General features: G+C 44.2%; 1 protein-coding gene across 1 annotated transcript; it reads right to left on the bottom strand.

The window, feature by feature from the left end:
* Window positions 1–410: 410 nt before the first annotated feature.
* On the bottom strand, window positions 411–5,512 carry LOC135825199 (uncharacterized). The gene is made up of 6 exons (XM_065337933.1): window positions 5,436–5,512; window positions 5,035–5,121; window positions 4,304–4,390; window positions 3,606–3,692; window positions 2,876–2,962; window positions 411–1,704 (listed from the first exon to the last, which is right to left on the bottom strand). The coding sequence occupies exons 1-6, from the start codon at window positions 5,475–5,477 to the stop codon at window positions 1,273–1,275; spliced, it is 822 nt and encodes a 273-aa protein (XP_065194005.1). The 5' UTR covers window positions 5,478–5,512; the 3' UTR covers window positions 411–1,272.
* Between the last annotated feature and the right edge of the window lie 9,567 nt (window positions 5,513–15,079).

Raw genomic sequence — 15,079 nt, 5'->3', positions numbered from 1 at the left:
GTCTCTGTTACCAGGTGGGCTGCTTATCCAGGGTCATTAGACTGGAAATAGCAACCCTTGGTTCTGGCTAAAGTGGTCTTCTGGGGCAGGTGGTCGCCTTATCCGAGTGGTCGCCTTGACAGGTTTTACTGTACATGTACTTGACAATCAGTTCATGCGATAGCATTGCACGACACTGAAACTATTGTTAGTTGTAGAATGTCAGTACCGTCGGTCAGTGTCGTGCAATGTTATCGCATGAGCTGATTGTCAGGTAAATGGTGATGTTAGTGGACCTTATAGCATAATTTGTAGTTCCTTGGTCATTAAATTTCTGTAAAGCACCGCTGGATCTCCATCTGAGTCCACTGTGAATCTTACTGTGTAAACAGTTCTTCTGAAAACTGCAAATTTCATGAAAATTGGGACAAAGAAACGTAAAACAGCTGATGACGCCCGCATGGGTGCAAATTTGGAAGAGATCTACATGTATTTGAAGCGGGGCAGTGAAGGACTAAACACGTTTCTGCAGTGACTAAAGAACAATTGTATGATAGCCGAAATAGAAAGGCAGTGAGTTCATCGTATTCATTACGAAACACAGTATTTCATACTGGCAGCAGACATATACAATGTAGATGCATTTGAAACAGACTGCGGGTATTGTTGAGACGTAGACGACCATAGACATACAAGTACATGTACTCGTGCTGGTCGGTGTTGGTACGGGAAAGATAATAGAATGCACAGGAGAAGTTTTAGTAAAGATACAACTTGGCAAGGGGAGGCTGGTTAGAATGTATAGGATAGAGTGGGTGGATACAACAACAAAAATCGACGGGTTCGCGTACCGGGCAGGTCAAGAACAAGGAGTCGTACAACTCCCGGGTCAAGAACTACCTTTCGGCTTCCGTGGGACGCCACCACCCCATGATCATGCGTCAGATGCGCCTCCTAAACGGTGGGGATGGATAGATCAATGGATGCAAAGAATGTTCAAACGATTGGGTAAGCTGTAGAAGGAACAGGAAACAAGTTGAATGTTAAAAAGAAAAGAGACAAGAGCACTGTATACTGTACTAGTACAAGTAATAGACCTTTTTCTGTACTTGTGCGCTCATATCTGCCAGTAAAAGTGGCTTCTTCAGTACACTTAAAAAAAAGGTTGAGTGTTTTAACGCCGTGTTTCCAGCACCAGGGCGACTACCAAACACAGGTACAAACTTCTAGATTGATACAAAGATGGTAAAATGGAGAGATAAGATAGGGGTCAGGGGATGGGGATGCAAATACCTAGTTCTGTTGATTATTGCAAAGTTCCTCGATATGCAGAGTGGATGTGATGGTACCTGTACCAGGGTAGTAACCCAGGTGATACTGGGATGTACCGCATTGTGCCTCTATGTGTGTAGAGAAGTACAGTGGACCTGAAGTGTTGATATTACAAATACCACTCACAACACCAGCATGTGCCTGATAGTGGGCTGTTGAGCCAAAGCTTCCACTTCTGATCGGGGCTGGGTCTGAACAGTCTCTGCCGTTGATACGCACTGACACCTTCACACAATGCATTGCAGTGTTCGGATGATAAAATCCAATAGAGGTTGTGTACACCACTCTGATAACAGTGTCAGGTCTTCTCTTGTTGAACCGAACTCCACTGAACGGGTTTCGATGGCTACTCGATGTCTGCATTGTAAATGTCTTCCAGGATACAATACCGCACTGAAAATGACATACATGTAGAAGTAGATTACAAACATGCACATGATATGAGTGTAATATGCCCAATTTGTGGCACGCGGTAGTGATTGTTAATTAGCCAGAACAATGTTGAGTAGCCATTTTCACTGCTGTCAAACCCAGGAATAGGGTTTACTGGGCCTTCGTGAGTTCCATTAGGGAACGGACACGATAATATACTCTTTTTGTTTATTTAAACTCAGGAATAGAGACGGAGATGAGGTAGTGCTGGGAGACAGCTAAAACAATACTTCTGAAGTTATAAGCAGTTATACCTAAGAGATCATCAATGGACCAGACTAACAATCTCTCCCGGCCTTAGCCCGTCATGAAACTATTAAGCACAAGCCAGGCAGACTGTGTGTAGACAGTGGAGACGTCCAGTGGAACAGTTTACACAACAACTGCCAAACTGTCACAATCTTATTGTTATCTTCTTTGATATTGTCACATATAGGTACAGTTTGTTGACATCTTGCCACTGCCAGTTCGTTTCCTGTTGCTCGCTCTCATTGTTTCTGTTGTTGTGTTTCACTCTTTTATAACCTGATTCATGACATGTTTGGGTTGTCGTTCACTTGAACCAATCCTGGAACTAAGTTGGAACTACTACACGCAGCAGTAAAACCAACTAGACATTGTACAATTACAAATAAAGCTGTGGAAAAATTGTGGTTTTACCGAATATAGGCTTTCTTACGACTGTGAAAAAGACTCGCAAAGCAGCACCAAGGAGAGCCCTCGTTTCAACATTCACTTGCAAAGGGCATGGTCTGCACCAGTTGACTCGGGAAAACAGGGCATGCCTTCAAAATGAGCTTGGAAGAAAATGTTTATAAAAAAATCTTCCTGACATAATTGTACGTATCAACATAATTCGATCACCCGCCTGTACTAGTCAAGTCTACTCTGCATCTCATTTAAACCTGCTTCAAGCCTTCACCAGCCTTCGAACAAAGCTACCCCTCCTCAGTGCAGTCCAATTCAGGCTCTCCTTCTTGCACTTTCTTGACTCTAATCTCTCCCTCTCAGGCTAGTGAATCGATTAGACGCCGAGGCCTCTTTTTAAAAGTCATTTCAAGGAAAGCACTTGTTACTCTTAGTCGTATTGCTAGTATTCTATTACATTGCATAACAGAAATGCTTAACTAACCTTCTTTCTTTCCTCCTGCAGAGTAGCACTGATTGTTGAAAGCTGCTCAACAGAATGTTGCTTCATTGACTTGAAATGTTGCTGCGTCTGTTGGCAAATATTTGAAAAATTATCAGATTGACACAAAGCCCTTTTCTCCGGTGTATTTCAAATATTCTCATTCATTTTTAATACTGGCATGAAGTACAGACACCTAGATAAATATGTGCATGTTCCAGTCCGAGGATTTAAGTTGCATAATAGGCACTGTCATGTTGCAATGTGCGAAAGGCCAAAGATTATATGAAAAAAGTCGATGTTTGACGACTTGAGCCGGACTGTCATTTGGAACGTACATGACTGTATCTCTACATATCTCGACAAAACTACAGAATGTGTGCTCTGACTGATTTCATGTTTTTTTGGCGTTAGGTAAAAGCTTGTCCTGCCATCTGTGCAAGCAGTCGGGTAAGTTGTTGCCCATTCGACCACTTGGATTCTGCTTTTGTAAGGATTTTAGAAACTCTGTTGTGACTCACGGTTGATTATGATCTCTTGGCCTGGATGTATGGAACACACAGGGGTGCAGTGGTTTGGATTTCCATACTTTTAGCACAGTTCTAATCTACTGGAGTATCACCTGCTGCAAGGAGCTGTCGCATGTGCCAGTTGATCTGCTCTGAATAACTGAATCCCACGCAAGCCGTACGGCATGCACCTTGCATATGGAAACACTGCATTGCTTTCCTACCTTCTGTCCTTCCTCAGTCAAAGTGGCATTGATTGCAGCAAACTGTTGAGCAGAATGTAGCTGCATGTTCCTGAGGTGTTGCTTGGTCTGTGAGAATGAGTTCAAGTAAAATGAATTAGACTCGAATATACCAGGAATTTGCTTGCCCAGAGCTAGCTTGACTACATGTACACACTAACTCAGGTTGTCTGAGCATGCTAAAGTGTTCATTGCCTAGCTACCGATTTGGATCATTTCCATTAGCTGTAGCTCTGGAAGAAAAGTACTCTTTAACGTTATTTAATGCAGACACCGGATCCTGTGTCTGCTCTTCCAAGAGGTCACAAGTTACACTATTCTCAAAATTCTATTGTCTCACGGATGACGTAGGTGTGGGATCTTCCCAAAAACTCGACTGATATTTAATCAGGCTGAGTACTAAGAACTGATTCGACTTTCTACAGGAAAATTCACGTGAGTTCAATGGAGACTTGGTCATGACATCACGAGTTCTAATCCTTACTGGACATCCTACTGTTTACAGGACAACGACATCCTACTGCGCTGTACATGTATGCTCGCGTGTCACTCGTTCAGTAGCTGAGCCTACAATTAAATTTTCAGTTTGAGATATTTCAATCGGATAGGGCACATTCACATACACAGGCTTGGATGCCTTGTATTATGATACCAGTGAAATACTGCATTGGTATGCTTACCTTTCGCCCTTCTTCCTGCAGAGTGGCATTTATTGATTCAAACTGCTTAGCAGAATGTTGTTGGATGGTCCTGAAGTTTTGCTTGGTCTGTGGAAAGAAATGGATTGAAATCCGCAAAGAAACACACTTCCACCTTGGCTTGCATTTGTTGACCAAACGGATGCAGACACGACAGCGTGTTTTTTGAACATATATGGTGGAAATGAAACCAGTAAAAATATCCACCAGCTTAGTCACTACGTCTAAGACCATGATTGAGAAACGAGAGGTACCAGGTTCAAGTCTTGCTTGGAAGCGGAAGGATTTTTCCAACCGTGCTGCGACCCACAGTAACTGTTAATTGGGAACTCGTGACCTGGCATGAGTAAAACATGGATGCGGCAAATGGATTGAGGCCTTTGGCCTCTGGTTGGTGTGGATCTGATCTAGCCTCTCCCACGGTTTAGGAGCCGCATCTGACGCCTGATCACGGGATGGTGGCGCCACACGGAAGCAGAAAGGTGGTTCTTGACCAGGGAGTTGTACGACTCCTTGTTCTTGACCTGCCCGGCACGCGAACCCGTCGATTTTAATTTTTTTCAATTTTTAATCACTACGACAAGTCGAGGCATTTTTGTACTTTATAACTGCAATCATTCTGTATGATTGAGATATTTTCAATCGGATATGGTACATTCACACAGGCGTGGATACATGTTAATATCAGTGAAATACTGCATTGCTCTGCTTACCTTTCGCCCTTCTTCCTCCAGAGTGGCATTTATTGATTCAAACTGCTGAGCAGAATGTTGTTGGATGGTCCTGAAGTTTTGCTTGGTCTGTGGGAAAGAATTAAGTTTTAACCGCAGGGACACATGCCCATCGCTGGTAACCAAACAGATGCAGAAATTTAAGGTTTTGTGTGTGTATATTAATACTCCAAACGAAGCGAGTAAAATGATTCGGCCTCTGAGACACTTGCTGTAATTATTTGTACGTATATCTTCCACCATTCTGTGGTTGGTCTTAACTGATCACCTCCAGTCGTTGCTGGAAATATTATTTACAAAGATATCAGTACTGCATAATGTACATATGGGTTGGAATGCTTGGAGCAGATTGCCGAGTGTCTGCATTTTCTATCACACTTTACCTTCTTCTCCTGGGCTTGTTGGGATAAGTTCAATGACGTCATTTCCTCCTCAATCGCGAGCAGTTTTATCTTATTCTGCAATTATAGCGCAAACACAGTAATCCGTGTGAAAGACTGTAGATTTAATGCTGGTTAAACTCGGATACTGAGCCAGTCATAAATGTAAAAAAGAGAAGAAACACATGAGAACGAGTTATGCAGCAACTATCCACGACTGTAACAAGATGATAAACGGTCAGAAAGTGCACTAATATGGCACAAAACTGAGAGGCTACTGAGACATTCAGCGACCCGAGACCTAGCTCTAACACATCTCCAGGGCGCAAACCAACGCCTTCCAACTTGGAAGGCTCATGGTTACGTAGGACGAAGAGGGGAAGGTGAGCGGAGCGAAAATGTGCACAAGCTAAGTCCCGCGGCAAAAAAGAATGCCGACTGTTACAGGACGATGACGAGACCAGTTAATAACATGAAAATGCGGTCTGACTTGTAAATATAGAGATAACACTGTGGTAAATCGACTGCTTGTATTGTTACAATAGTTCTGACGATATTAGTTATTTGATTGTATTCTTACTTTGTAGCTGCGTCCAGGCTCGTTGGAATTCTCATCACGGACTCCATTCTAGTTTCGAAGAGATATAATTATATTCTTGTCCAATTGTTCTCAACAAATTCCTCGTCTTGTGTATTTGTTATCAAACAAATTCTTCGTAGTATTTGCAGTACGTAGTCTCGCGCTCTTTGATTTGTTTGACTCGCGCGTGACTTTCCTTTCTTTTCTTTTTGTCATGTATGACGTATCGGTATGACGTGAGTGTGTACGCACTCTGTTTATGACCACGTGACTGCATGCTCACGTGGAACTACAGTCAGTAGGCTAGTGCATTTTAGCGACTGCAGCGATCCGATCTTCTTGCTGCAGCGCTGTTTCTTCTTCTTCACTTGTGTCTTTTCTTTGGTCGCTGCACTAGTTTGTGATTACCATGATTACGCGTCAATGGACGACATGGTCGCCATTTTGTGCATGTCCTTTTTCCTGATGGATCTTGGATCTCGTGGAAAAAGAAGGGTTTTCTTTTCTCCCAACTTTACCACTATTTCAATATTTCAACTCTCTTGATTCCTTGTTAATAGTTGTGGCTCAGTGCATGTGCGAGTGTGCTGGAGTGCTAGCTGGAAGAGATAGAGAGCATAGTGGTGGAGTAACAGACTACAATTCGAAGCAGCAAAGCAACACACCACCCAACTTGGGTGGGCCAGCAATATCAGAGATAAAGGAAGGGGGAAGCTTCGCGAAGACGAATTGTACAAAACTGGACGCCAATATCTAACGGTACGCCTCATGCATGATACTATTGTGGACGAGTTGACTACGTAACCATGAACCTTCCGAGTTGGAAGGCTGTTGGTTTGCGCACTGGAGATATGTTAGAGCTAGGTCTCGGGTCGCAGAATGTCTCAGTAGCCTGTGAGTTTTGTGCCATATTATCGCACTTTCTGACCGTTTATCATCTTGTTACAGTCGTGGATAGTTGCTGCATAACTCATTCTGATGTGTTTCTTCTCTTTTTACATTAAATGCCTCAATGCTGTGTCATACTTTTAGGCTTGGAAACAGGGAGGAATACGATGCACGTGCAAGGAGTGGATGGAACAATTTCCAGGCTCACAGATATTGGTGAGGCATAACAGGAAAGTTGAAGCAGTGATTTTGATGATGGGCACTGATTGCTGACCAAAGTTGTCACCAATGGGTTCGCTCAGAAACACGTTGAACATTTTGAAAACATCCTAAATAACAATATCTACGTTGGGTTGTAGTGTGTCACTACAAGATTGATTTGGTGACTGTAATCAGAAGTTAAAACAAAACAGGGAGGCCACAAGCGTTTGTGTGTGTACCCTTTCCCGTCGCTGGTAACCAAACAGATGCAGAAATTTAAAGTTTTGTTTGTGTACACTAACACTCCAAACGAAGCCAGTAAAATTATTCGGCCTCTGAGACACTTGATGTAATTTGTACGTATATCTTCCACCATTCTGTGGTTGGTCTTAACTGATCACCTCCAGTCGTTGCTGGAAATATATTTACAAAGATATCAGTACTGCATATGTACATCTGGGTTGGAATGCTTGGAGCAGATTGCCGAGTGTCTGCATTTTCTATCACACTTTACCTTCTTCTCCTGGGCTTGTTGGGATAAATTCAATGACGTCATCTCCTCCTCAATTGCGAGCAGTTTCACAAGTTTTATATGAGCCGTCAGATGAGAAAACAGACCTTATCGAAAAACTGTACAGTGCAGAAAAGTGCACTTGAAAGTTGGCGAGTTTACCCACTGGTGCGTCTGGACAACCAAGCTACAAACCGTCTTATTTCAGTCAAATATCGGTCTTTTGGGACAATCCAAGTATGTAAATCGAAGAGAAAACTCCAAGGAATCCAATGCAGCAAGCGCGATCGTGGCACGATGCTGCGTTCCCGAGATGCGAAGCCTGCAAGATACGTCACGGCACTTTGCATTTCTACACGCGAGTCAAACGCTCCAGACCAGGGATTTCCCCCTTTTCAAGCAATCTACGATCTCGGCAACAGGCTCAGTCAGACGTCTTGGAAGCGCTCACTGCATCTTCACGAAAAAAATTGGGCGTCCTGGGATAATGGAGATGGAAATGGCGAGCGATTTTCGTGTGACGGCGCAAGTCTAGCGCTGAAGCGATGTCTGAAGCTTGTTGCGCTGGAGCTGTGCTTTATTTGCTATCGGATTTGGGCCCAACGGGTTGCTTGTAGCCAGAGCTTTCCAGAAAGCCCAAGTTTGTTGAAATCGGTCAAAGGAAACAGAAAATATTATCCAAAGTAGGTGAAACAATTGTTGGTATTGCACCCAAAATTGAGGTGCAATTTGTAATGGTCTCCTACTGTCGAGGCTATAACTTTACTTTCCCTGGTCCAAATCAACTCTAGTTTTCTGCATACGATTTCTGGTGCTCCTGGCAATCAGATAGCACCACAAACAAAAATATGACTTTTTTGTGATAAGGTCTGTTTTCTCATCTGACGGCTCATATTACTCTGCAATTATAGCGCAAAAAAACAGTAACTCTTTGTGTGACATACTGTTCATGAATTTCTGTGTCCTACTTTTGTCTTGGAAACAGGAAGGAATGAGATGCAAATGGAAGGAGTGGATGGAACAATTTCCAGGCTCACAGATATTGGTGATGTATACTAGTAACAGGGAAGTTGTAGCAGTGATTATGATGATGTGCACTGATTGCTGACCAAAGTTGTCACCGATGGGTTTGCTCAGAAACAAGTTGAACATTTTGAAAACGTCCTAAAATAAGAATCTCTACGTTCGATTGTAGAGTGTCACCAACAGAATGATTTCGTGACTGTAATCAGAAGTTAAAACGAAACAGGGAGGCCACAAGCGATTGTGGGTGTACCTGAATCTCCATTTCATCCACTTTTGTCTTCTGTTGGACAAATATGGTAGTCAGTACTTTCATGTCGGAGAGTAGCTTATGGATTTGAAGATCCCTTGCTTCCAGTTTCTCTTCCAGCTGCTTGTTGTATGTTTTAACCTCTTCAATTTGGTAGCAAAGCTCGCTGTTTGCAGATGATCCGCACAGATCGACTAACACAGGTAAAATCAGAGCAAAGTTGCAGAACAAAATTTTTTTCACGATAATCATTGTTTTTCTAACAGGCGGCGAGGTGACAACAATTTTAAGATGGCAATAAACAGAATCAACTGAAGAGACATGTTACGAAGGTTTTATTGAGATGTGAAGTGGAATGGTCTTTGTCCATTACCACTTTACATCTCAATAAAACCTTTGTAATATTACGCTTCAGCTGATTCTTTTTATTGCCATCTTAAAATAATTGTTTTTCTTTCCCTGATATTCAATGTTGTGCATTCAAACCCAGTCAGTCCCAGACGTTGAAAAATTCTTCATGAATTGCCTCACGGAGTCTTTCTCTGCGGCTGACCACACGCACTTCCCAAAAAAGCAAGAGGTTCCTTCTGACCACCTAATTCATTCGCCGGCTGTTTTCTGTCAATGACACCTGATCAGAAATTTGGTGGAAAAATATGCACAAAGCTGCAGCCTCTTTCTGTGGTAGGAAGTGTATGTGGTTGGTCACAGATCGCGATGGATCCGTACTCGGAGATTAACTTTCCGGACTTCTGCCCTTCCAAAATTGGAATATTTATCATGCAAGTCAGTGAAGTCTTTCCAAGCGTATTGTGCTTCTTTGTGTGTCTCGTCCTGGGTTTGTCCATATCTAGTACTTGTAATATTGAACACCGTCAACAATGTGACACTTACCTTGGCAGTTAGTACCATCTCCCTTGTACCCAGATTGACAGTAACAAGAGTATGATCCAACAGTGTTATTACACATTGCATGTTCATTACACTGATGTACACCAGATATACATTCATCCAGATCTGGACAGAGAGCGCAGTGGAATACATAGCAGAAAGATACTGATACATCAAGACTTTCAGTAAGAAACGTGTTTCTCTAGTACAAAACAGAACCAGTATTTGCTTTCTTGGCATTAGATGCACGCGGTCCGTTCAGTTTTCGAACAAACATAGAGGTAAACTGGCATTGGCAAAAGGCACATACAGGTAAATGAAGGGTCAATGATTGAAATAGACTGCACACAATGCAATCTTCAAGAGAATTCCCAGGAAAAGTCTTTATTATTTATTATTATTATTTCACCGTCCAATAACAGAAGCCAATGCAAAGGAGGGGGCGTTAGCCAGCCACGGCAAGAGAAGAAAAAATGAGGGTGTCCGTCATCATGTCACAAAATGAGGTAAGTTCAGGTAGGGATTGCGAAGGAGGGCGATACTGACAGCGAATGAGTATAGGATTAGCACCCAGGTCTGCAGGAAGTCCAAGCTCAACCCATATGTTTTCGCGTTGGGGAGAGTCAAGGTCTGAGCGCTGGGCTGCATGCAAAAATGTCCCATCTCGTACAAGGATGGCAACACCACCATAACCTCGGAACTGGGCCCTTTGGTTTGCTGGTATTTGCCTATCTCGGCGGAAGCACGTATAACCGGGTACACTGAGCATATGTATCGGGCAGAGCCAGGTTTCTGTCAGACATAGGATAGTCGGTGTGTTGGATCGACACAATGCATGGAGTTCAGGGATTTTGTTCGACACGGAGCGACAATTAATCATAACAATAGTGATATTATGTTGAGTCTTAGGAAAATATGGGAAGGCCTGGGCGCTCAGCGGTGCGGAAGCCATCATTCTGACGACGTGGAGGTTTTACCTGGCTTGTTCGTATTTGAATCTGCAAACCGCCACTTTCTTACGGTTTGCTGGATAGTTGCAGGCCAGAATCCGTCACCCAGTACCTTTTCTGTAGCTGAGGCTGGGAATGTCACTCTGGCGTAAGCTGTTCCGAAGGTGCGGGATTCCAAGATGGTGCAGTTGAGCACATCCTCTGCACGCTCTTGGCACCAATCCTTGATGGAGTCGGCACTGCAGCCCATGTGGACGTTTCCTACATAGAATATCGCTTTGTCCACCTTTTCGACACCTGTCAGGACTACAGGGTTTGTTTCGGCCGTGGGCATAGGCTTGACGTACCGAGATGTGACCCGACGTCGTACAACATCTACCCAAGTCCATCTGATTTGTTGCGGGAACTGCTGTCCGTAGTGACGTGACCGTTGCTAGCAGGTCTAGGTGCTGTACGAGTAGTGTCTCTGGACTGGGAAGCGGCACGTGGTTGCGAGTGCATACCGGTAGTACGGTCATCTGAACTTGAGCGTGCATGCTGCGATGTGGAGGTGTGCTGTGATTGCGGTGCAGTGGTGATGGATGTGTCAGTTTCATACAGGGAGGGCTCTACGGTAACTTCGTTAGCACTTGTGCGACGGTTGTGGGTGTCATTGGCAGTTTGAGAAAGTGCGCCTGTAGTGAAGTTCCTCAGCTCTAGTACTTCCAATTTTAGGCTGGAAACCTCATCCCGAAGTGAAGAAACAAAGGCATTATCATGCTTCGCTTGCTCAAGTTGCTCTCTTAGCTCTATCACTACACATACAAGCTCGTTTAGAGACTTCAGACTACTGGTAGTACTTTAGGGTTCTAATATAGCTATGAATAGGATGAAGGCCGCAGACATCATGCAACTACGTTACTTGTTTGACATGTATTACTGTGTATTTTATAACAAAAATATTATTGAAAACCCAGAATCGATTTTCTCGTTCCTATCATCAGTGGGAAAAAACGGAACTAAGGATACAACCAAAGAAACTGAAGTTAAGTACTGTAAATAGAAAGGTGTTAGAAATAACATCAAGATACAAGTGCAATAAAACCACTAGGGGAAACGCAAAAACTGTGTATTTTGTTATAAAATACACAGTAATACATGTCAAACAAGTAACGTAGTTGCGTGATGTCTGCGGCCTTCATCCTATTCATAGCTATATTAAAATTATTATCTCCACGTAGGTTACTTTAGGGTTCGTTCGTTTTATTATTGGTAGGCTGATTTGGCTGAGGTTGGTCAAACTGCAATGTGCTCTGCTCTTCCCCTTTTTGTCCTGTTCCTTGACTCCCTGGAAACACGCACTGTGAATGCCTGAAGGCGAAACCTCAGATCAGCGGGATACGTCAATTACACCACCAGAGATGCGAGTTCAAACCCCTCTACTTTGCAGTATCTGTTCCTCAGGTGTGTGACCTTTCGTGAACAAAGTCTCTCGCCCACAATCGAATCATCACAGTGGTGTTAAATTATCATCACGCTTACCCCCGCACACTCGTCCGTTGCCATCAAACCCTGTATTGCACTCGCAACGAAATGATCCATACATGTTATAGCATGTTGCCACTGCGGGTTGGTCACAATTGTTACGACCTGGTGCATTACATTCATCTATATCTGCAGTGAAGCAATCGCAAGAAAAATGAGCGAATGGGTGTCAATAAAAAAGAAGTTGGATGAAAGCCAACAATCTCGTATTCCAATCTTTAATATCAGATTATCGGTGCAGGGCCTATTACAGACTAGTATTACAAAAGAAACAGCGGTAGTAGTAAACTCACCTACGTCACACTTCTTTCCAGTCATTCCTGCCTGACAAACACAAACAGCGGACTGTTGTGTTGCGTTGAACACACACTCTCCAGCAACGGAGCAAGGTAGACGGCTTGTTAAGTCTGCTGTGGGGCATGACGTCCTTCGACCTGCAATGGGATTCGAGTCAGGAAGACCAAATGTTAGAAAGGAAACTTTGACATACAGCGAGTCTATAATTATGCATTTGCCCATCACAATAGATTGGTGAAACTAAAGCATTTCGGTGTCTCTCCTATGTCCTGTCTTCTTGTGTTTGCGTTTGCCCTGACGTCTTCTGTAGAAAACGTGTCCAGTGATTGTAATGTATTTTTACCGCTGTGCCACTTCACTCGTGAAGTTAAAAAAGTGTAAATTACCAGCAACACTCTCACATCAAGCCCTTATATTGCCACCCCTATCATTAGTTTGCTCGTTTACCCATCATCGATGCATGGGTGGTGACATATTTGGCATAGCATGCTTGTATATGCACCGCAATTTGTATGGTGTGACAAACCTAATGTAAGAGAAACTTGCCTGTTGTGCTGGACTCTATTCACTCCAAGCTACAGCACATCCTTGTTTTTAGTTTTTCTCTACAAAATCCATGCATCTCCCGACACTCAGGTGAATGTGTTGGATGACCTACAGACAAGACCCCAGGCTACATCCAAACTACGAACACGAAAGGTACCTATCCCAGAAATCTCAGAAACCATGCATGGCTGTACGTCTTAGTGCTTGCAAGGAAGGCAAAATATTGCACTTTGGTACGCCACCGTTGACAGAATGTGGGGCCGTTTTCTGCAGGTCAGGTGCGGCACTTGGTATGCTAAAAGTGGTGCCACGCAGGTGGTTGCTGTTTCTGGTGCTGTTTCCATGCAGAAATGCCAGAAGTGGAAAACTGCAATCACAATCGCGAGGTCACTAATACAGGAGATACATTATACCAGGTTTAATGTTACACTACTGGCAGAAATACCAGGGTTAACTTACGAATGCAGTGCTTAAGGTCTGCTGCAAGCTGCGGTGCGTAACCCAAGATGTGACTTAAGAAGAATTTCTCTTGGTGCTTGACAACCTTCTCATCTAACATTGCTTGAATGGCAGCTGGTGTGTTGGGAATGGTGAGAGCTCTTGCACGACTGGAGTTGGCAATCAGTAGCCCTTCAGTCATGCAATTGTTCTCTTCAGTGACCATCGCCGCTGGTGTATCCATTGACAAAGCGACAAATCATTCGAAAATGAATTTGAAGATCAGAAATTTGGAAATTGGGTTAGCACAGCCACAGTCTTAATGATCAGTGCATTGTGACGTCACGGCTGTGTCTGCCCACTCTAAGGCTAAGCGTGGACCTGTCTCTCGACAATATTAGAGTTTGTATTTTTTTTTTTTTTTTTTTTTTTTTTTTACGAGAAACCACGAACCTCGAGAACAGAATACTGCATGGTAGAGGTGGTTGCAGACGCAACTGTGGTGGTGAAAACTGGAGCATCTCCGCCGACCTGAGGTCTCGGCTTCAGCGACACTTCAGAGCACCAAAAACTGGGGAGGAGTAGGCACAGGGGGAGGGGAGGGGGGGGGGTACATTTATATAGAGGAAGGAAAAACGGAAAGATGATACATGTGATAGAGGAAGAAAATAAAAAATAAAAATAAAAAATAAATAAAATAATAAAAAATAAAAAAATAAATAAAAAAGGGGGGAGCCAGGGTGCAAGCAGAGAGGGTGTTCAGGGAGTGTTCAGAGGGCATCTGTGGCTGAACGCCAGTCTCGGCTGCGGAGCGACTTGTAGGCGCCTTCCTTGAATGCCTGCATTCCCTTCTGCGTGGGAAGGTTGCGTAGCAGGGCAGATGGGAGACGATTCCAGTCTTGGATCGTGGCATGGGGGAATGATCGGAGAGCACTATTACGGGCTCCGGCGGGCAGTGTCGGTGCTAGTTGGTGCTGGTGCTGGTTCTTTTGCTGGTGGCGAGTGGAGCGCCGGTGCTGGTTTGCAACTGCCCTCGGTGGTGTCATGGTGGTCAGGATTGGGGGACCGTCGATCCAATGCAGCTTGTACAGGAATGTGAGTGCTGCGACTTGACGCCGAACAGTGAGGCTTGGGAGGTATGACCCTGGGCCGATGAGCTTTAGGGCTCGGTGCTGTACCCGGTCCAGCTGGTTCAGGGTAGACTGGGACGCACCCAACCATGAAAGCGGGCAGTACTCAAGTACTGGGCGGACGAAGCCGCGATACACTGCATACTTGGCCTTGCTGTCGAGAATGGGCAGGGCCTTCCTCATGAAGCCAAGACGTTGGTGACCACGGACTGCAACCTGTCGAATGTGGGAGCGAAAGGAGAGGCTCCGATCAAAGAGCACTCCGAGCAACTTCAGCTCCTCCACTTTCTCTATGGCCACCCCATTGAAAGTGGCTGGAGGAATCGGCCAGGGTTGACGGTGATGCGAAGTTGTCAAGACTTGCGACTTTGTCGGCTCGAATGCGATCTTCCAGCTCTGGCCCCATTCAGCTAAGGCA

This window comes from Sycon ciliatum, chromosome 9 (assembly GCF_964019385.1).
Source record: "Sycon ciliatum chromosome 9, ocSycCili1.1, whole genome shotgun sequence".
Classification (NCBI taxonomy): Eukaryota; Metazoa; Porifera; class Calcarea; order Leucosolenida; family Sycettidae; genus Sycon; species Sycon ciliatum.
Note: the sequence above shows the minus strand (reverse complement) of the source record. Positions and strands in the feature narration are given on the sequence as shown.

Coding starts and splice junctions, on each gene's coding strand:
- LOC135825199 (XM_065337933.1), bottom strand. CDS start 5,477: ATGACGTCATTGAACTTATCCCAACAAGCCCAGGAGAAGAAG. Junction 5,122..5,435: donor AACAAGCCCAGGAGAAGAAG/GTAAAGTGTGAT, acceptor TCTTTCCCACAG/ACCAAGCAAAACTTCAGGAC. Junction 4,391..5,034: donor TGGAGGAAGAAGGGCGAAAG/GTAAGCAGAGCA, acceptor TTCTTTCCACAG/ACCAAGCAAAACTTCAGGAC.